Genomic DNA, 21,521 nt, shown 5'->3' with positions numbered 1-21,521 from the left:
CTCTGGTTCACATGTTCTGCCTGTACCCCATACAACTGCTTGCCTATTTCACCTGTACTCCACACAATGGCCCATTTGTTCTGCTAGTACCCTACACAGTGGCTCGCTTGTTCCAACTGTACTCCACACAAAGGCTTATCTGCTCTGCTTGTAACCCACACAGTGACTCACCTGTTCTGACTGTACCCACACAACACTCTCACCATTCTGCCTGTACCTCATACCACAGCTGATCTGTTCTGCCAGAACCCCACAAAGTCAGGCCATTCTGCTTGTTCCCCACACAATGACTTACCCAGTCTGCCTGTACCCTACACAATGGCTCCCGCAGTCTGCCTGTACCCAACATAAGGCAAAGATGAGATGGTTTGCCCATTCATTATTGTCAACAGTTGCCACAGCAACTCTACCTGCCATTGTTTTTCCAGCTGTTCTCTATTTCAGTAAGAGTTAAGGTTAAGGTAGTGTAAGATAAAGGCAAGGTTAAGTCTTTGATGTTACTAAAGAGCAAACGTGCAGGGAACAAATGGCAGACGACTGAAAGAACCCCACTTTTTCTTTCTTATTTAAGGCTAGTCCATGCTGTTGAACGCTGCTGGCTTATTCAGACAAGCAGCAGCCTGCATAGCTGGCCATTTCTGGTGAGTTAAAAATACATAGATCATGGTCACCACAGGCAAGCTCAGCATTTATAGCTCATCCAAATCTGTGCACAGCGTGATCAAACAGACATTAATATGCTCACTTCTGAATCACCTATGTTTGAGGTGTTGATTGGGGGAACAGTATTGACAGGGAAAATGATTACCTTTTTCTTTGAAATATACCCAGCTGACAATACACCCTTGGGTTCGAGACCCAGCTGACAAACCGCACCTCTGACAGCGAGGCAGTCAGACATCAGCACCCGGCCTCTGCTTTCATTTCAGCTGCCGAACCTACCAATGAACTGTTCTTTGGTTCAGTTCAGCAACCTTTTCCTTTCTCAATTTCCATAACCCAGTCTGATGATGCTGGGATTACTCGGCTCCTACCTGATACTTGGCAAGCAGCTTGCTTCTCCAGAGGGAGTGGGGAATGTCGTGGATGGAAAGCCGCAGGTTGTGGTAACTGTCTTTGAACAGCAGGCTTTTGGGTTCTTCCAGTAGGTAACTACCCAGAGTCCTCTCCAGCTCCAGCACCTCCTACAGCAAGGCACAAAGATTTTGTAGGTCAAATACTACTTCAACCACCACAATGGCAACAGTACATGATTGTTCTATTCATTGATTTTGAATTAGAATCCACTTTTTGCCATTCTGAAGAGCACACTATTCACTATCAAGGATAATGAGAATTTGAAAATACCCACAATGCATTTATTCTGCACTTTTGACTCAAAAAGATTGGCCTCAATGAAATGATTTTGAAGAAATTGTCCCTTTTCTAAATCAAAGAATGATTGTCATGGTCCTCGGCCAGGCCGATATCAGTCTTAGGATAATGAGGAGAACAGTAATTCAGGAAACACTTCTCACATTTGTAACAGGGCTTAGGCCCTTGAACTTGTGCACTCATATGGCTGATCTGAATCTTAATCCCGTATAGCCTTCTTGCCCTATCTCCTAAACTTTGCAATAGGACCAAACTAGCAGCCACATGAGCAGACTTCCAACACTCAATATTTTGTCTGAATTGACTGATTCCCTTTTCTGCTGGCCAACTGTATTCTGTGCCCTCTGACAAATACAGGTTACTACATTGAAAGTGATCTAAAGGTAAGAGTGGTTCTGGAGGAGCTTGGAACAGAGAAATAGTTCATAAACCCCCTTAAGTCTGTCCAATGAAGTCACGGCTAAACTCCACAGGCCCACATCTGCTTAGCAATCCCTCAGCATCGTTGCTTATCAAAAGATTATCAATTTCAGAATTAAAATTAAGATTTGGCCCATTATTAATGGGACCTTAAGGACATTTAAGATGTATGGGGGAATAACCAAGAAATTTGAGTCAAGATACAGTGTGCAGCAAGGAGGGATGAGGAAACTTTAGAGAAGGTGCAGAGGAGATTTACCAGGATGTTGCCTGGATTAGAGATCATGTCTTATGAGGGTAGGTTGAGTGAGCTAGGGCTTTTCTCTTTGGAGTGAAGGATTAGAGGTGACTTGATAGAGGTGTACAAGATAAGGGGCAAAAATTGAGAGGACAGCCAGAGACTTTTTCCCAGGTCAAAATGGCTAACAGGTTGGGCATAATTTTAAGGTGATTGGAGGAAAGTATTGAGGGGATGTCAGAGGTAAGTTTTTTTTTTGCAGAGAGAATGTAGGTGCATGGAACGTGCTACTGGGGTGATGGTAGAGAGGGTACAATAGGGACATTTAAGAGACTCTTAGACAGGTACAGACAATAGAGAAATGGAGGGCCATGTGGGACTGGGATGGAAGGGTTAGATTGATCTTCAAGTAGGTCAAAAGGTCTGCACAAGGACCTGTAACCTTCTATGTTGTAAGTACAGTTTGCACCTCATGACTCCAGTGATCCAGATTCAGTTCTGACTTTGGGTGGTCTTTGTATGGAGATTGCACTTTCTCCTTGCAATTGTGTGCGATCCCATGGGTGTTGGTGTATCATCCCACATCCCGAACGTATGCAAATTGGTAGCTTAGCTGGCCACGTAAATTGCATCTATCATCTTAAGTGGTTGAATTCTCTGGGAGTTGGTGGCAATGGTGGGGGAGAAGTGGCTGCAGACACAACTACTGGGGAAATGGGGATCGCTCAGTGATCCAGCACAGACTCAATGGGCCAAAAGGCATACTTTACACCACGAAGGAAAACATGGAAATATCAGATGAGCCACTGGATATAGAAAACCCGAGGGGCAGTTTCTCCAACTCCTTCCACTTCTTCTGTCTATAGTTCTGAATGCCAAGCCACCACAAGGTACTGTACCTTCAGGGCATCAGGGGTATCCTCCACACAGTATACTTTAAGGCTGTATTCCAGAGATGTACATGAGATCGGTGCGAATATGGCCAGCTGCAGCCTCTTAATGGCTGACCTGGAGTTCGATTCCCCAACGAGTGCGTACGTTCCCAGTTGGTCCAGCAGGATGTGGCAATACTGCGAGTCCAACTGGCAGTAGCAGGGTGTATTTAAGTTCTCTTCCTCCAGCGTCACCACTTCCTGAAGGCACACAGAAACATTCACAAGGTCATACAGCACTTTGGATCAACTCTGCTCACCACTTACATTTACAAGTAGTAGGTACTTGCTGTGGTGTGTTGGTGTGACATGCAACAAAAAAAAACAACAGTCAACAATTCTAAGGAATAAAGAATTATACAGAAATAAGCTAGAGGTTAAAGTACAGGTATAGAATCAAATGTGCATGGATATACAAATACCAATATGCATTTAAAATACAAGCAGCATTATAAAAAGTGGTTTAAAGTGTTCACAGTGCAGTCAGTGACTGAAGTGATAGACAGAGAGGAGGTGGGGAGGGCTAACTAGAATGACTGGTCAGAGATTACCCAGCGACTTTTAAGACGGTGTGAAGTTTTTCTTTTAATAGCCCTATAGTGCTTTACCAGAGGACACAGCCCCAAAGCAAAGGGACATCCTTTTAGGTTGGAGATGAGGAGAAGTTTCTTTAGAGAGTGGTAAATCTGTGGAATTCTTTGCCACAGTCGGCTGTGGAGGCCACATCTTTAAGTATATTTAAGGCAGAGGTTGATAGATCCTTGCTTAGTCAGGGCATGGAGAGATATGGGGACACGGCAGGGGATTGGGGCTGAGAGGAAAAATGGATCAGCTATGATGAAATGGTGGAGCAGACTTGATGGGCCAAATGGCCTAATTCTGCTCCTATATCTTTACAGAAGGGAGTTTTTGAAAAAGGCAGTTTGTAGGGTGAGTAGTGTCTGCATGGAAACTGGCCCATTGAGTCCACACTGACTATCAAGCACACATTTACACTAATCCTACTTTAATCCCGTTTCATTTTCTCATCATTCCCATCCAGCAGCTCAATTCAGGTGGTGGCAACAAAACTTGTATTTTCATAGCAATCAAAAAACAAAAAAGTACCCTGTAGCATCTGGAAATTTGAAGTAAAATGGAAAATGATGGAAATACTCAGCAAATCAGGCAGCACCTGGAGAGAAAGATATTTAAAGTCATAGAACACTACGGTACAAAAACAGCCTTTGGCCCATCTAGTCCATGCTGGCCTGGTCCTTTTTCTAGTCCCATCAAGCCACACCTAGACCATAACCCTCCATATAGCTATCGAGACTTCTCTGTCATCCATATACCTATCCAAGCTTCTCTTAAATATAACAGTTGAACCCACATTTGCCATATCCACTGATAGCTCATTCTACGCTCGCACCACCCTCTCTGAGTGAAGACTTTCCTCCTCAGATTCCCCTTAAATCTTTCACCCTTCATCCTAAACCTATGACTACTAGTTCTAGACATGCTTAACCCGAAGGGGGAAAAGCCTGTGTGTATTCACCAAGCGCACACACACAATGTAGGAGGAACTCCGCAGGTCAGACAGCATCTATGGAGGGAAATAAACAGTTGACATATCAGGCCGAGACCCTTCATCAGTCCCGGCTTGAGTTCCTCCAGCACTTTGTGTTTGTTACTCCAGATTTCCAGCATCTGCAGAATCTCTTGTGCCTGTGATCCGCTCTAAGGGGACTTTTGGAAACGGTTGGAAATAATTTATTTTATTTGTTGGAGAAACCCATCGCCATCACTGGTGCTCAGTTTTGCCAACTCCCACTGCAGGACACTCGAGATAAAACATTGCCGGCGTGTGTCCTGACTCATCTGGACTCCTGTTCACCCACATGTCCTGAGCTTACTACACTGAAACACTCCAAACTCCTGGAACTCCACCACCTCCGCTGCCTGACTTGGTGTCAAGTTCTTGTTTCTGTTTCCATTGAAGCACTGAGAGACATTTTACCACTAAAAGACAATCTACAAATGGCAGCTGCAATCAACACTGCAGCTTTTAAATCAATCAATCAAAGAGCAATCAAATCTCAGCATAAGTAATAACCCTGAGACGATTATCTGATGTCTATAATCTGATGTCAGGCTGGATGACAGAGGGTAAAATGCTTTAATAACATGGTTCAACTTTTTGTTTAAACACCGCTCAAACTGACAGTTTCTATTTCACTCTGATATTGGCCTAATTTGAAATATACAGGAAGGTTTTGCAATGTGACTAGATTGTATTATCCCAGCTCATCCTTCCTGCATTAAACTATGCACTTAGGGCTCAGTTGCCAATGTGGATTTCTGATTGCCATGAAAGGGGCGTCAGGGGAGATTCCTGTCAGTGCTGTTTTATTGCACAGTGTGTGAATCCAGTTGGATGGCCATCAGCCACACAAGGAAAGGACAGGAATGAAATGTAAAGATTCAAGATTGTTTAATGTCATTTCCAGAGGTTACTCTGCCTCCGATGCAGCCAAAAAAAACACAATAAGGTAAAAAAAACACAAAGAGTATAAGTACATAAGATAGTTTATATACATAGATTGATTGTATGTCCATGTCTAGGCACAGGAATGCCTCTGACTGACAGGAAATTATAAAGTAGTGGTGATTGGGAGTGTGGAGGGGTGGGTTAGTGGGTTGCGGTTTTGATCAGCCTTGCTGCTTACAATGTGGTGACTTCCTGGTAAGAGCCCTGTGCCCCGTTTATGAATGCCCGCAAACCAAATTCAGGGTGTTATACTGTATATTTCTGTTAACATATCCTTTAGACTCAATCTTATGTTCCTTGCCTGATTACCAGCTTTCTCCACCTTTCTCCTATCTGCCATTTAATCTGCCTTGTGAACTCTCCTGCCACACTCCCTCTCTTCACACCCGAAATGCTGGAGGAACTCAGCAGGGCAGGTAGCATCTATGGAAGGCAATAAACAGTTGATGTTTTGGGCTGAGACATGGCGGGTGCGGAACTCATTAAGGTGAAGTCGCAAGTAGGCAAAGACCATTGCTGAAAACAGGACATCCCACCTCAGAGGGGGAAGATTAGAGGGGATGGTGAAGATATGGCATGGGTTGGAACTGAAGGGCAGAGGGTTGAAAGGGTCAGGAAAAAGAGGAGAGTTGAAGTGTTCAGGGAAAGTGGGGTGCGAGGTAGATGGGGACTCAGAGGAGTGAAGGGGGAATGAGGGTTAGAGGGAAGCTTAAGAGACAAGAGTTGGGTACGAAGTAATAGTGAAGGAAGAGGAGCAGTAGGATCCTGTGAGAGAGTCAGGCGGTCATGGCCGATGTTGGAGCTGATGGCGTCAAACCTCTTGTGTCTTCTTTGCTTCCTTCCCTTTTCTTGACACCTTAAAATCTGCTTATGTCAAATCATTCCCAGCTCAGAAGAAGGTACATCAACCTTAAACTTTAGTTCCATTTCTCTCCTCGTATGTGCTGCCTGACCTGCAGAGCATCTGTTTTGGATTTCCAGCATTGAAGTATTTTGGCTTACTTTTCCTCAAAGAAGCTTGCTTGCTCTAAAGCTGGAGGGATCCTTTATAACCTTTTCACCACCGGTGTGCTTGCCTAGGTCTGTCATGGAAGGGGGTTGGTCAGTGACATCTCAAAGGATGACCAGACAGTGTTTTTCTCCACAGACGCTGCTTGACTCTCTGAGCACAGCCTATTATTCAAGCCCATTCAGCGTTAAATTACCAGATTGTAATTCCCAGTGTGTGGGTAAATGGTCTTCAAATTTCCTCTCTTGAAGAGATAATATCTTAAGTTTCTTATCTTGATAAATGTCCTGAGGGTAGCCTAAACTCTTGTTCTAGCACAAAAATCAAGGCTCCACTGGACATGCTGACTTTGGCTGAGAGGCCATACTAAGCTTCCACTTGCTCTCTTAGGTGGACTGAGATATCCCATGCGACGATTTTGGACAACATGGAAGATCATTCAAAGTTATCACTGAAACGACATCTGGTTACCTAATTGATGCTTGTGGGATCTTACACGTTTCATCCATTGGGATGGCACAGTCGTGTATTGGTTAGAGAAATGCGGTTACAGTCCCGGCGACCTGGATTCAATTCTGCCACTGAATGTAAGGACTTTGTACATTCTCCCCATGACTATGGTTTCCTCTGGGTGGTCCGGTTATCTCCCTGAAAGGTATCCCGGTTTGTAGATTAATTGGCACGCGTGTGTATTTGGACAGCCCAGGGTCATTGGGCCAGTAGGGCCTGTTACCATGCTGTATCTCGAAATAAATTTAAAAAATTAAAGAGACTACACTCCTGTGGCTGTGTGGCAGATAAAAGGGAGGTAACCAGGGCTATAGCCCAGCGGTCCCCAACCACCGGGCCGCAGAGCATGCGCTACCGGGCCGCGAGGAAGCGATATGATTTGGTCAGCTGCATCTGTCCTCATTCCCTGTCACGGCCACTGATCAGCCATTACGCATGAGAGGTCATGACCCGCACGTCATCCGTGTCAGGGCAGGAAGGCGATCAACTCCTCGAGCTTGCAAATGACGACGGGCTGAGAAGTATGTTTGACAGAACATCTCTGTCGGCATTTTGGATCAAAGTCAAGGCTAAATATCATGAGATAGCCACGAAAGCACTGAAAACGTTGCTTTCATTTCCAACATTGTTCTGCGAAGCGGAGTTTTCTGCAATGAATACAACGAAAACTAAACTGCGGAATAGACAGGACATCAGGAACCCCCTTCGAGTATCGCTGTCTCCTATCACCCTTCGATAGGACGGTGTTGTTGCAGGGGAACAAGCCCAGGGCTCCCACTGATTCAGCGATATTGGTGTGTTGCAATGATTTTATATATTCATACGGGAAAAAAATGTGCTGTGCGTTTAATATCCAAATATTACTTAAAATGTTATGATGCTATTGACTTATAAGTGACCTATATAACCATATAACAATTACAGCACGGAAACAGGCCATCTCAGCCCTTCTAGTCCGTGCCGAACGCTACTCTCACCTAGTCCCGCCGACCTGCACTTAGCCCATAACCCTCCATTCGTTTCCTGTCCATATACCTATCCAATTTTTCTTTAAATGATCATATCGAACCTGCTTCTGCCACTTCTACTGGAAGTTCGTTCAACACTTCCAAGCTCCCCTGATAATTGACTTTAATTATATCCACGCGAGGAAAATATGCGCTGTGTGTTTAATATTAAATTCATTAGGTAAACCCTTTTAGAAACAAAATTGAGTGTATTACCCACTTATCACCTATATTCCGGTAGTGATTAACACCCACCCCCACGAACAGAATAGCCAAAAAGGATTTGCTGGGGGGGAGGAATCGGCAGGTCATGACGCGCATGCGCATTGGTGCCCGCGCAAGGCTTCATGGTCATTGTAGTCTTTTGGGTAAACAACGTATTTGACTGCTACACTTGTTCGTTGGCAACCCTACCCCCCTCCCCACCGGTTGGCCGGTCCGCAAGAATATTGTCAATATTAAGCTGGTTCGCAGTGCAAAAAAAGTTGGGGACCCCTGCTATAGACAATGCAAGGCACTCTCTCTTTCTCATCTCCTTACCTCCCAGACAGCTTGATGAGTTTGCGTCTTGAGTTTAATGGTCCAGTCTGGTCCGGAGACGTCTGCGCAGTGGGTAATGCTGAGAACAACAGGACGGCACAATAGCATCCCAGTTGGACCACAAGTCACCATAGGACTCAGGACTGTCTGTGAGCCTTCGGATGGGGGTCTTTTGAGAAGAAGAGCAAGAGACTGCCCATTAGTCAACTGACACTACAGCCATATACATCCAACCCCAGATTAAATATTTTAACCAACTTCACCCTGACGTGTCGAAGACAGGTGCCCGAGTTTTGCGTAGAGGCTGGTATTCTTGCCTCTAACTCAGACACTGTGGGTTCAAGGGCCAATCTGGAAACATGAGTATCAAGTCCCAGGCTAGTGCTCCCACGCATTGTAGAGGGACTGGTGAAAATATATATTTAAAAAAAACAGCAGATGCTGGAAATCTGGAATAAAAACAGAAAATGCTTCATGGTCAGACAGCATCTGTGAAAAGAATAGAGATAATCATTAAAAAAAAACATAAGAAACTGCAGATGCTGGAATCTGGAGCAACAAACTCCAAACTTCAGTTAACAGAGTTTGTTTTCTTTGCACATTGGTTGTTTGTCAGTCTTTGCCTGCTTATGTATAGTATTTTGTAAATTCTATGGTATTTATTTTCTCTCTATAATGCCTGCAAGAAAATGAATCTTGAGTAATATATGATAATATATACATACTCTGATACTAAACTTATTTTGAACCTTGAACAATCTGTTGAAGAAACTCAACGGATTGAGCAGCATCTGGTGGAGGGAAAGAAACTGTCGATATTTTGAGTCAAAGTCCTGTATCATGACTGCATTTGACTTCTTTACTATATGTTGCACCTACATGTCAACTTTTTAAAATGCATTTATGGGACTGGATATTCTGATGAACCTAGTATATATTGCCAATTCCCAATTGCTCTCGGTCTAGTAAGCTCACTCCTCAAATGCCCACAGTCCTCCTGAGAGGGAGCTGCCACAATGTTGTTGTACAGGAGATGAGGAAGATTTAGACCCAGTAAAGACAAAGGACTGGCAATATAGTTCCATCTTAAGACTTGGAAGGGAGCCAGCCAGTGGTGGTGTTCCCATGACTTGTTACCCTTGTCCAAGTGGCCGAGGTTTGGGGGGAGGGGTGTTGCCAAGTCAACTATTGCAGCGCATTTTGATGATACACACTGCAGCCACTGTGTGAGGTGGTGGAGGGAGTAAACATTTAGGGTGGTGAATGAAATGCTATTGCTTAGTTCCTGGTGATGCTAAACATCTTGAACATTGTTGGAACTGCATTTATCCAGTCAAGTGGAGAATGTTCCATCACCATGTTGACTTGTGCCTTGCCCCTTGCAGGTGATGGAAAGGTTTTCGAGTACCAGGAAGTGAGTCAATCGTCACAGGTACCAGGCCCATGACCTGTTGTTGTAGTCCATTTGAGTTTCTGGTCAGCGGTGATATTAATAGCGGGGAACTCGTTGGTAGTAAAGCCACCCCATGGCTGAATGTTGTCTTTGTTTTGCTCCATGCTGAAGAGTTGTAAATGGAATTGAACACTGTTCTCATCTGCAAACACTCCACTTCTGATCTTATGATGGAAGAAAGATCAATAATGAAGTAACTGAAGAGAGATAGGCCCAGGTCACAGCTCTCAGGAACTGCACTTATATTCTGGCACTGGAGGACCAGTGTCCAATGTCTACAACCATCTTCCTTTGTGTGAGACATTGCTCCAACTTCTTAAGATTATTTCCAATGCTTCCAGGTTTACCTTGATCCAAAACATAAGTCAAATACTGCCTTTAGATCACTGCCTTCTCATGTCTAACAATGACAATGATCTTTGTACTTCACTATATAATAGTCTTACACCATTTAAATCAGTTTCTCCTTTATAAATATGCCTTTCAGAGTGGTTAACTCTCACTTCTCCAGTTATATTCTGCCTGTCTATTCAGTTAATGGCCTGTATAACTTGCAGACTCTGTCCACCTCAGAAATTACTTTCCCCAATCTTTTGGTGCTATGAATAGGCGAGGGTATCAGGTGTAAACACGGTTGGATCCCAGTACCAATCCCTCATACTTCCACTGGTTCCAAATTGCAAATCACTAAAAACCACTCTTCTGACCACATTGATATATATTTCTCAATCCAGTAAACTTTATTTTATGCAATATCTATTTTTATACCACCTTACTGTAGACTATTTGGAAATCCAAATATACTGCATCTCTTGGCTCTGCTTCAACAAATTAACTAATGATTCCTTGATGAACGATTTAAAAAATTTTAAAATATGTGAAATTCTGTAGATGCTGGAAATCCAAAGCAACACACACAAAATGCTGGAGGAACTCAGCAGGTCAGGCAGCATCTATGGAAATGAATAAATGCATCTTCCCCTTTACCTTCCAGTCCTGAAGAAGGGTGTTAGTCTGAAATGTTGAATGGTCAATCATTTCCATAAATGCTGTCTGACCTGAGGTGTTCCTCCAGCATTTCGTGTGTAAAAAAGGCTGCCAGTGATGGTGGTGGAGGCAGATACGATAGGGACTTTTAAGAGACTCCTGGTGAGGTACATGGAGGTCAGAAAAATAGAGGACTATGGGTAACCCTCGGTAATTTCTATGGTAAGGACATGTTTGGCACAGCTTTGTGGACCGAAGGGCCTGCATTGTGCTGTAGGTTTTCTATGTTTCTATGCAATGTTGGATTTTAGCATTTTCTCAATTACCAATGCTGAAGTAACTGATCCATAGTTCCTTTTTTATTTCTTTGTTGCATTTTCTTGAAAATGGCATGATACTTTTTTCCAATCCACCCAGGTTTGCTTTTTCTCTTGTTATACTAATTGTGTACATTAGTCTCCCTTATTCCCAATTACCGTACATCTGGTATGTTTCCATTCCCCTTTACAGTGAATACTGAAAATATTTGCTTAATGTCTGTGCCATACCCTTATTCCCAATTACTCTATAGCTATGTCTGGTATGTTTCCATTGTCCTTTACAGTGAATACTGAAAATATTGGCTTATTCCTCGTGATTAATTTCCCTGCCTCAGCTTCTATGGTAGTTTTGCTGGACTTTCTATTTTTTTTTCCTTACCACATCTTGGTAGAAGATCTTTCAGCTTGGTTATGCATCATGTCAGTTTAAACTCATGTTCTGTTTCTTTTTCCCTAACCATCAGTACTTTCTCATTTATTGCTAGTTTCTGTCAATGCTTGGTCCACAAACGTTCTTTAGAGATCTTTTACTCTACCATTCTCTATATGCTTATTTATCACATATGGAACACTTACCCCATTTTTCAATAGAACGTAACACGCCTTTTTTGCATTCATACCTTTTAATCTAATTTCCCAAATATCCATAGCCAATTTGTCCTTCACACCTATGTAACTACATTTATTTAAATTTGCACCTGCTTGCCACTTAACTGATTGCAAAAAGTCTATCACATTAGGATCACTCTTCCCCACAGTATTTTCTATTAGGAAATCATCAATTAGTTCTAATGACACATGATTAGACATAAAATAGTCGGCTCTCTATTTGGGCGGATGCATTATGCTGGAACCAACACTTCAAATATATTCGATGAGCTTATCCCCAAAACACAGTTGCCAATGGAAATTCTACATAAAGATTAAAGTCATCCATGTTTAATGCCTTACCGTTATTACAAACCCCCATTATTTCTTGATTCATCACCTGGAAAACAGTACATCCACTGTTTGGGTGGTTTATATACTGCTCCCAGCAATGTTTTCAGTCCATCCAAACCAATTCTAAACCTTAATCTTCATAGTTCATAGCCAACTGCTTTCTCACCACTGTCCTAATGTCATCCTTTATTAAGAGAGTTTTCACTCCTCTTCCACCATTTTCCAAACATCAATTACTCTGAGATATTCAATTCCCATCTTTGGTTACCTTGTAACCAAGTCTCTGTGGTGATTATTGGATTATATCTATTTTTGCTACTTACTCATTGAGAAAAAAAGGTTTTTTTTGGATTCTATCATTTTTCCTTATTTTAACTCTACACTTCAATTGACTAATACCATTATAAATTCTGCTTCCATCACACCGCACTCTGATGGTCATTATATAAACTGTTTTATTGCAGTTTTTTCTCTTAAACTTCCTAATTTCCTCTCATTTGAACACTCCCACCCCACCCAGCCAAAACTCTGAACCAAAAATTGAGAACAATGTTAGTAACAGATATCATCAGAAGGGGGCAGCAATGACCTTCCCAAAAATAGCCAGCTCAGTAAGTCTTTGGACAAAACAGCTTCCTGATGTCTCTATGCAAATGAAACTTATTGATACCTCGACTTTGCTTGAAGCATTTGCAGTTCACCCTGATATCGGGCATGTATGGTGCAACTGTATCACACACACACACACACACACACACACACACACACACACACACACACACACACACACATCATGGTCAGCATGTGTAAACTGGGCTGAAATAACTGTTCTTATGCTGTATATCTGTATGGATGTTGCAATCTGGAATTTACCAAGTAAGATTGTTAAATTCGATAAGAACTCTTGAAAGACAACTGGATTTTGAACCTAAAAGGACTCATTTATAGTTCATGGTTTACAATGCAGAACATGGATTAGATTAATTTCAATTGTCACATGTACATCAAAACATGCATCATTTACATCAGTGACCAACATTGTTCGAGGATGTTTGGAGGCTGCAAGTGTTGCCATGCTTCCAGAGCCAACATAGCATGTCCACAATCTTCTAACTCTTCCATCTTTGGAACGTGGGAGAAAATCGGAAAGAGGTAACCCACACAGTCATGGAAAGAACGTACAAAGGCCTTACAGACAGTAATGGGAATTGGACCCTTATCGATGGTTCTGTAAAGTGTCATGCTAACCACTACACTACCGTGCTGCCCAACTCAGGAGTAAACTGGGCACCCGGTTCACGGGCTTGGAGAGTGGTACAGCTATGGAGCTGTCAATTTACGGCTCCAGTGACAGCGATAATCCTGAACTCTGGTGTAGAAGTCTGCATGTTCTGTCTGCAACCCAGGTCTCTAGTTTGCTCCCACATCCAATTATGTGCAGACTGGTAGGTTAATTGGCCTCTATAAATTGTATCAAGTGTGGCGGATACTGGAGCTGATGTAGGGAGAATAAGGTGGGATTAGTGTAGGGTTAATATAAATGGATGTTTAATGCCAAAGGAGGATGGGACTCTTAATCCTGCCTGGTGGATACAGTCCCAAAAAATATTTCACACATTGGATATCATCAGATTCCTTCTATTATTATGACTTTGGCATGACAAGTTGAACCGAAGGGCCTGTTTCCATACTGAAAACAGAGATCAAAAACAGATGAACAGACAGAAAGTTTGCCCAGAAAGGTCATGGAACAAAGATTTGGGGTATTTCAGTTCATATACAATCATCATCCATGGATCTTTTTAAGTATATACACTTAGAGGTGACTTTTGACTGTTGGTGCCAGATGGGGTGGTTTGAGTATCTCAGAAATTACTGACCTCCTGTGATTTTTATGCACGACAGTCTCTAGAGTTTACAGAGAATGGTGCAAAAAACAAAACAAAAACATCCATTGTGCGGTAGTTCTATGGGAGAAAACATCTTGTTAATGAGAGAGATCAAAAGAGAATGGTATGAATGAGAAAGAGATTTGTAAAGAATTTACAGACTTGTTCAAGCTGACAGGAACGTGACAGTAACTCAAATAGCCACGAGTTACAAGAGTGGTGTGCAGAAGAACATCTCTGAATGCACAACATGTTGAACCTTGAAGAGGATGGGCTACAGCAGCAGAAAACCACAAACATACACTCAACGGCCACTTTATTAGGTACAGGAGGTATCTAATAAAATGGTCACTGAGTGTGTGTATCATGGGGGCTGCCACATTGCGTAGCAGTTAGTGTAATCATATTACACTGCCAGCGATCCAGGTTCAAATACATTGCTGTCTATAAAGAGTTATACATTCTCCTAAGGTTAACCCTGCTGAATAAACTCCTCCAATTCCCTACATATTCCTCCTCCTTTAGGAATTTTTTAAATGATATTTTCCTGCTCCTCTATTGAATGAGGTCCAGCTTGTGGCAGAAGCCAGTCTTAACATGTGAGTGCTGAGGGGGTGCTGCAATGTCAGAGGAGTTGGGTTTTGGAGGTACAACCAAGGCTCATTGGGCTTGGATGTAAATGCTTCTGTTGGACTATCTTGAAGCCAAATGAGGTTTTCAAAGTGGCTGAGACCATACATATCCCACAGTCAACACCATACATACAGATAAACTGATCAGTGGACTTCATCACAGTTCCCCCTGGTGGTACCGCAGAGAACTGCTGCCAACCATCAGTGCATGCAGCAGTACATTCCGCAGTGAATTCCAGGGGTTTTCTCTGATCACTATGTCTAACCACACTGAGCAGAAGGGCTAGATGCACATTGTATCTGACTCCTCAGCTTCCCCCTCTGCCAGAGCTGCTAAATCTACTGCAGTCCAATTCTCTTAATGGGGTTGTTCATCTAAGATATAAACAAGCAAAAGAACATTGCAGATGCCGGAAACTTGAAATAAAGTCAGAAAATGCTGGGGATATTCAGAAGGGCAGAAAGCATCTGTGGTGGGAGTAACAGAGTTAACATTTTAGATCTTTGACCTTTCAGTTAGAATTCAATGATGAAAGATGATCAATTGAAAATATTAACTATTTAACTCTCTCCACAGGTGCTGCCTGACCTGTTGAGTTTTATGAACGTTTATTTTAAACCAGAAGTGAGTGCTTATCTTAAACGCAGATTAATATTAGTTTTTACTTAAATTAAATGTTTAAGCTAGCTTTAAGCGGATCTTTTTCTCACTTATCAATACTTCAGTTGTTTCAAGTAATTTCATTTCCTGAATGTCTCTGATCAGCATGAAAGCAGGCAGAATACAGAAACACATGGACAGAGCCTTTGTCAGGCTTTAACCTTGCTGCTGCTCATGGATGCATTATGAGTGGAACTGCTGCCACAGTATCACCAGAGTATCTGGAGCCAGGAGGCTGCAAAGGGTAGTATGTGCTCACGGGGCTGGTATAGAGGGCACAGGGAGAGGCTAACTGAAGGTAATGGGCTGGGTCATCTGGTGATCACGGTACATTCTGTAGGAGCTTATCTTTCGCTAACCAGCTGCTGCATTTCCTACATCACAGCAGCGACTGCTCTTGTAGAAAACCTACTGATTTTCAGCGCATGGATATAAAAGACACTATCACGAGTCTTGCTGTATGATGACCAGGGAGGTCTGAGAGAAGTTATGCTTGCTACCTGGCCACAGATCAAGCTCCTCTCCAGTGAAATAAAAAGGTTCTCATTCATTCTAGTTTCAAATGAAAGGTTACTTTTATGAAACCACATTCCTTAAATAGCAGTGCTGCCAAAACTCGAGGAAGAGATGTACTAATACAATTCTGATGCAGGGGGCTCTGCATTAACATGAAGGAAGTTTAGTCACAATATGCTCGTACTCTTGGTGAGGAGTGGCTGACGACAGCCTGGGGATTAGTCGCAGGCATTAATACATTCGCTGTCCTATTTCTGCCAGACAGGAATTTAGAATAATTCCTCTTGAATGTCTTTCTACCAGATCGCTCTCACAACCCTGCATTTAGCTGGGCGGAGGCTGCCTGTTGAACTATTGTTGAAGACAAGTTAAAACAACTCCAGGCACCGTGCCATTTTCCACGGCAAGGTGCAATCAAATCAGGTATGAAAATTGCTGAGCGTCAAGGTTTATTTGAAGAAATCATTCACGAGAGTGGCACAGTGGAGCCACTTCCTCGCAGCACCAGAGACCCAGGTTCAATACCCACCTTAGCGGCTGTTTGTGTGGAGTTTGCATGTTCTCCCTGTACCCCTGTAGGTTTTCACATAGAAAATAGAACAGTAAAACACATCATGGGCCCCATGGCCCACAGTGTTGTGCCAGTCTATAGAAACATAATCCACCATCAATCTAACCCTTCCCTTTACACAGTCCATAACCCTCCATTTTGAAATGGTTAGGCACAGGCTACATGGGCCAAAGAGCCTGCTTCTGTGCTGTACTTTACGATGACTCCATGTCTCCATTTTTCTTACAGGGACGTGCCTATCTAAGAGACTTCTAAATGCCCCTATTGTACCCACATCTACCACCATCTCTGGCAATTCGTTCCAGGCACACATCAGTCTCAGTGTAAAAAAACCTACCTCTGACGTGTCCCCTAAACTTTCCTCTAATCATCTTAAACAGATGTCCTCTGGTATTAGCCTTTACCCCACTTCCCCCGGGAAAAGAGGAGCTGCTGTTCACCCTATGTCTCTCATAATCTTTCAGACCTCTATCATTTCGCCTCTAATGCTCCATTCTCCAAAGAGAAAAGCCCAAGCCTTTTCCTCTGAATTCTCCTGTTCCCTCCCACCATGCAGAGACGTGTTGTTTGCTTGATTAGTTGGCTGCTGTGAATTGTGTAAGTCAGGGTTTGATTCTGGGGTTGGGGGCGGTTGACTAGAATACGGGACTAATGTAGGATCAGTGTAACCAGGTGGTTGATGGTCAGCACAGACTCTGTGGGCGGAAGGGCCTGTTTCTACGCTGCACCTGTTTATAATTCTCCATCACTGTTGTGCGGAGGGCACTTGAGCTTTCTAGACCCAGGGAGTGAAAAAATTATATCAGCAAGAAATTAGAGGCTATGCAAATTTATTCCAATTTGTTTGAAAACAATAAAATCAGAGGCAGAGAAGAAGCCAGAAACCTGGAGTTAACCAGAGAAACAAGGTTTGGTCTGATTGTTTGCAACAAAAACAACGTGGGCCAAACCAATCGAAGACCACAAACTGGTTCTTGTTTAATTTTTGAGTTTGTGCAAGTCCATTTGTGGTCCCTGGAGGAACTATAGAATCCATTTCTATTTTCTAATGTCACACTTCATTACAAAACAATAGAAGAATATACGCCAGCTCTCACAACACGTTCAGTGATCCCAACCCCCACTTACTTTCCCGTGATCTCTTCCCTCTCATCAGCTTTACCCAGTTCTTCCTCATCCATCTATATTAAGGGCAATTTACAATGACCAATTAACCTAGCAGTGTATCCTTTGGATGCGGTGGGAAACCGGATAATCAGGGTAAACTCCACACAGGCAGTTCTGGAGGCTCAGGATTCAGCTGCCAAGTACAGCTCCCTCGTTGATTTGCTGCATCGTAATGTCCCCAGGTTGCTGAGACAAAACAGAGAAACTTGCAGCAACTTCCCACTGGGATTCCTTAAATTCTAGAATCTATGCCAGTTGTAGCATTCATCACAGTACCCAAGAACAGAGAAGAAGGCTGATAAGAGTGTTTTTTTTATATATACAAATACTCTATATTGAAAACAAGGGTCCGCAAATGCTGGAATCTGGAGCAATAAGCAATCTGCTGGAGGAACTTAACCGGCCGTGCAGCATCTGTAGGGGGCAAGGAATTATCAACGTTTCGGGTCAAAAACCTGATGCGGTTGTCGACTCAAAGCAGCGCCAATTTCTTCCCTCCCCGAAACTGCTTCCACAACACACTTTAGTTCTTTTTCCACCTTCACTACACTCCTTCCAACCTCTCTCTATAACCAAACTTCTGGCCATCTGAACAAATATCTTCCCAGCATCAAATTTTGTTTACAAATGCTCCTGCAAACCATTTTGCTGTATGTTATGTCCTACCTGGTGTGGACTGTTATTTTATTTCTAATTACTAGATCTCACCGCTTACTTGTAAGTTCACAGCTGTTGTTGATTACTCATTATCGTGTTGTTAAACAATTAGCTTTTGCCATCAGGTCAGCCATTTTATATTGTTTGTATATTTCATTTAGCTGCAATCAGTTAGAAACACTTCGTTGGAAATTGAGGGAGCTTTGATCAGAATTTGAATCTACCTTTTGTGAGAACATCAAGAAGTACTGTCATTTTACTCAGCTCCTTGCACACTGTAACATGTTGGTAAATAATAAAACAGCCTTCAAACTACAACTAGGCTAGGACTGGAGTTTACCTATCAGTGTAGCTTAAAGAAACAGGGAACTCTTAAGCGAGGGCAGAATACCTTATAAATACAAACTGTTGTTGTTTTACTGCTCGTCTATAATTAATATCAAAGTATATGCATGAATAAGGCCAGGGTCAATGTCTTGGAAAATATCAGCACACTCCAGTCAACTGCTGCTCATTCTAGAGGCAAATAAAACCTCGATGGTATGCATTAAATATGTAAGGCATGGAGGTATGCAGTTTCAAACTTCACTTGCACTGTGTGACGGAGGATGCTTGGTAAATGCACTCCTTATACACGCGCATCTACACACAGACACACACACAAATACTGCCTTGTCATTCTGCTGCCGTTGCACTGAGTGTGCGCGCTTCAGTGTCTTCCCCCGGTATATTCTCATAATGGGTCCTAAAGGGTTGGCTTTATGTTGCTTTTCCTGGCAAACACTTCGGAATATTCCATTATTTAGGAATGTAGATGTGTAAAGATGTAGATGCTGTTTGTAAACTCTATTGAAGGTAGACACTTCTGTTTTTTTGCAATATGATTGTAATTACATTGTGGGATGTATCACATTCTAATTCATGTGTAGTCTTAGGTTAACTTTGTGGATAGTTAAAGATGGTATGTCCTGGTGCCTAATAAAAGTTGCTCTTCACTCTCAGTGGGAGACAGAAATCAGAGCTGCCAGCGGTCCACACTGACTAAGTATAAATGCGGAGCTATTATTGTGTTTCTGGTAGATACTTTTTTAAAAATACTGGCAGTTTTCTTTCTGCTATTTTTGCTCATTTCTGGAAGTTTGATTTTTGACGCACCTAATAAACACCCTTGCACTAAAGTGCAAAGTGACTCCAGCCATTTTTTCCCCAGCCATAATCCACGTATTTCACAGACTGACTACAGTGCTTAGTGCCAATGATCAAGGACAATTTTCAATCGTCGATCTTAACTTCCTGTCAGGCAATCCACAAGAGATAAACAAATAACAGGCACAGTTTAAACAAAATTGGTTGGCTATTGTCAAAACAACAGCAACTTCATGAACCATGGTGATTCCCTGTACGGCTTGGGTTGATGGAATGCACATACTAGAAGCCCCTGAAAGAATCAGTGTTGCTCATCTATCAAAAGGCTCCTTGTCACTCAATGTGCAGTTTAAGATCTGCTGAGCTGAACATTAATACAGCAAATTAATTGTTTGTGCTTAATTGACTCTAAGAAGTTCTCTGGAGCAAACAAGGGAACAGTAATAGTCTACCTTGGATACCCACAATTCCAGTCTAAAAACTTGCAAAAAATGAATAATAATTACTGATTGGATATTTACTCACCAGTGATGTCATATATCACTGTTGTTTCTTATGAAGGCCTTTGGGACATTAAGAGCACTACTTAAAGACAATTAGATCAAAGGACCATAAACATAGGAGCAGAATTAGCCCATCAAGTCAGCTCTGCCATTTCATCATGGGTGATTTATGATCCATCTCAACCTCATTCTTGTGCCTTTTCCCCATAAACTTTGACGCTTTTACTAATCAAGAACCTATCAACCTGTGCTTTAAATATACCCAATGAACTGCCCACTACAGCTGTCTGTGGCAATGATTTCCACAGATTCCCCACCATCTGCCTAATGAAGTTCCTCCTCATCTCTCTTCCAAATGGACACCCCTCTATTCTGAGGCTGTGCCCTCTGATTCTAGACTCCTGCACTATAAGAAACATCCTCTGCACTTCCACTCGATCCAGGCTTTTCAATATTTGATAGGTTTCAATGAGCCCCCCTCTCATTCTTCTAAGTGCCAGCAACAACAGGCCCAGGGCTGTCAAACACTCCTCATACATTAACCCTTTCATTCCTATAATCATTCTTGTGAACCTCCTCTGGAATCTCTCCAAAGCCAGCCCAACTTTTCTTAGATAAGGGCCCCAAAACTGTTCACAAAGCTCCAAGGGTCTTGGCCTGAAACACCATCTGTACTTTTTTCCATAGATGCTGCCTGGCCTGCTGAGTTCCTCCAGCATTTTGTGTGTGTTGCACAAAACTCCAAGTGCAGGCTGACCAATGCCTTATAAAGCCTCGGTATTATATTATCGCTTTTATATTCTAGACCTCTCAAAATGACCGTTGATATTTCATTTGCCTTCCCTACCACTAACTCAACCTGCAAGCTAACCTTTAAGGAAGTGGTTCCCAAACTTTTTTATGCTATGGATCCCAGGCATCGCACCCTGCAAGAACTCATTTCAGGGAGGTAGCACCATCAATTTGCGGGAGACTCCCGGAACTTCCGGGAGAGGTGGGATGTCTGCAACAGAGTAGCTCCTTAGCAGCTAGCCAGCTAGTTTAAATAACGTTAGCTATGCTAATGAATGAATGACATCTGTTAAACTCACCTCAACATGTCTTTTACAGTCCTAACCCACCATGGGCAATAGAAAAGTCACTGTTGCAAACAGCGCAGCGAGCAATACTGTCATTATTTTTGACCCCTATTAGGCAGGGGTACACTTTAGTGTAGTCTGGGGTGACGTACGTTTTATATTTTCTTTTTTTGGAACACCTGCCATGGCACGCTCTCTCTCTCTCGCTTTCTCTCTCGTGGTCGCTCTCGCTCTCTCGCTTGTGTGCTCTCGCTTGCTTTCTCTCTCGCTCTCTCGCTCGCGCGCTCTCGCTCTCTCTCTCGTGGTCGCTCTCATACTTTCTCTCAAAAAAATTGATTTCCGTGATATTGTATATAATTTGCGGGCATCAGGGAGCCACTATTAATCTGCGGGAGACTCCCGGAAGTTCCGGGAGAGGTGGGATGTCTGGGATCCCTA

The 21,521-nt window shown here is 42.7% G+C and overlaps 1 protein-coding gene across 2 annotated transcripts in view; it reads right to left on the bottom strand.

The window, feature by feature from the left end:
- unc5b (unc-5 netrin receptor B) overlaps positions 1 to 21,521 on the bottom strand; it is a 308,757-nt gene that overhangs the window by 9,722 nt on the left and 277,514 nt on the right. For both annotated transcript variants that reach the window (XM_072282602.1, XM_072282603.1), the window contains 3 exons: positions 8,561 to 8,729; positions 2,932 to 3,165; positions 1,035 to 1,184 (listed from right to left, as the gene is read on the bottom strand). In XM_072282602.1, coding sequence (XP_072138703.1) covers positions 1,035 to 1,184; positions 2,932 to 3,165; positions 8,561 to 8,729 — 553 coding nt within the window. The remainder of the gene's footprint in view (positions 1 to 1,034; positions 1,185 to 2,931; positions 3,166 to 8,560; positions 8,730 to 21,521) is intronic.

Source organism: Mobula birostris, chromosome 18 (assembly GCF_030028105.1).
Source record: "Mobula birostris isolate sMobBir1 chromosome 18, sMobBir1.hap1, whole genome shotgun sequence".
Lineage (NCBI taxonomy): Eukaryota > Metazoa > Chordata > Chondrichthyes > Myliobatiformes > Myliobatidae > Mobula > Mobula birostris.
The sequence above is the reverse complement of the archived record's forward strand: the minus strand, read 5'-3'. Positions and strand labels throughout refer to the sequence as shown.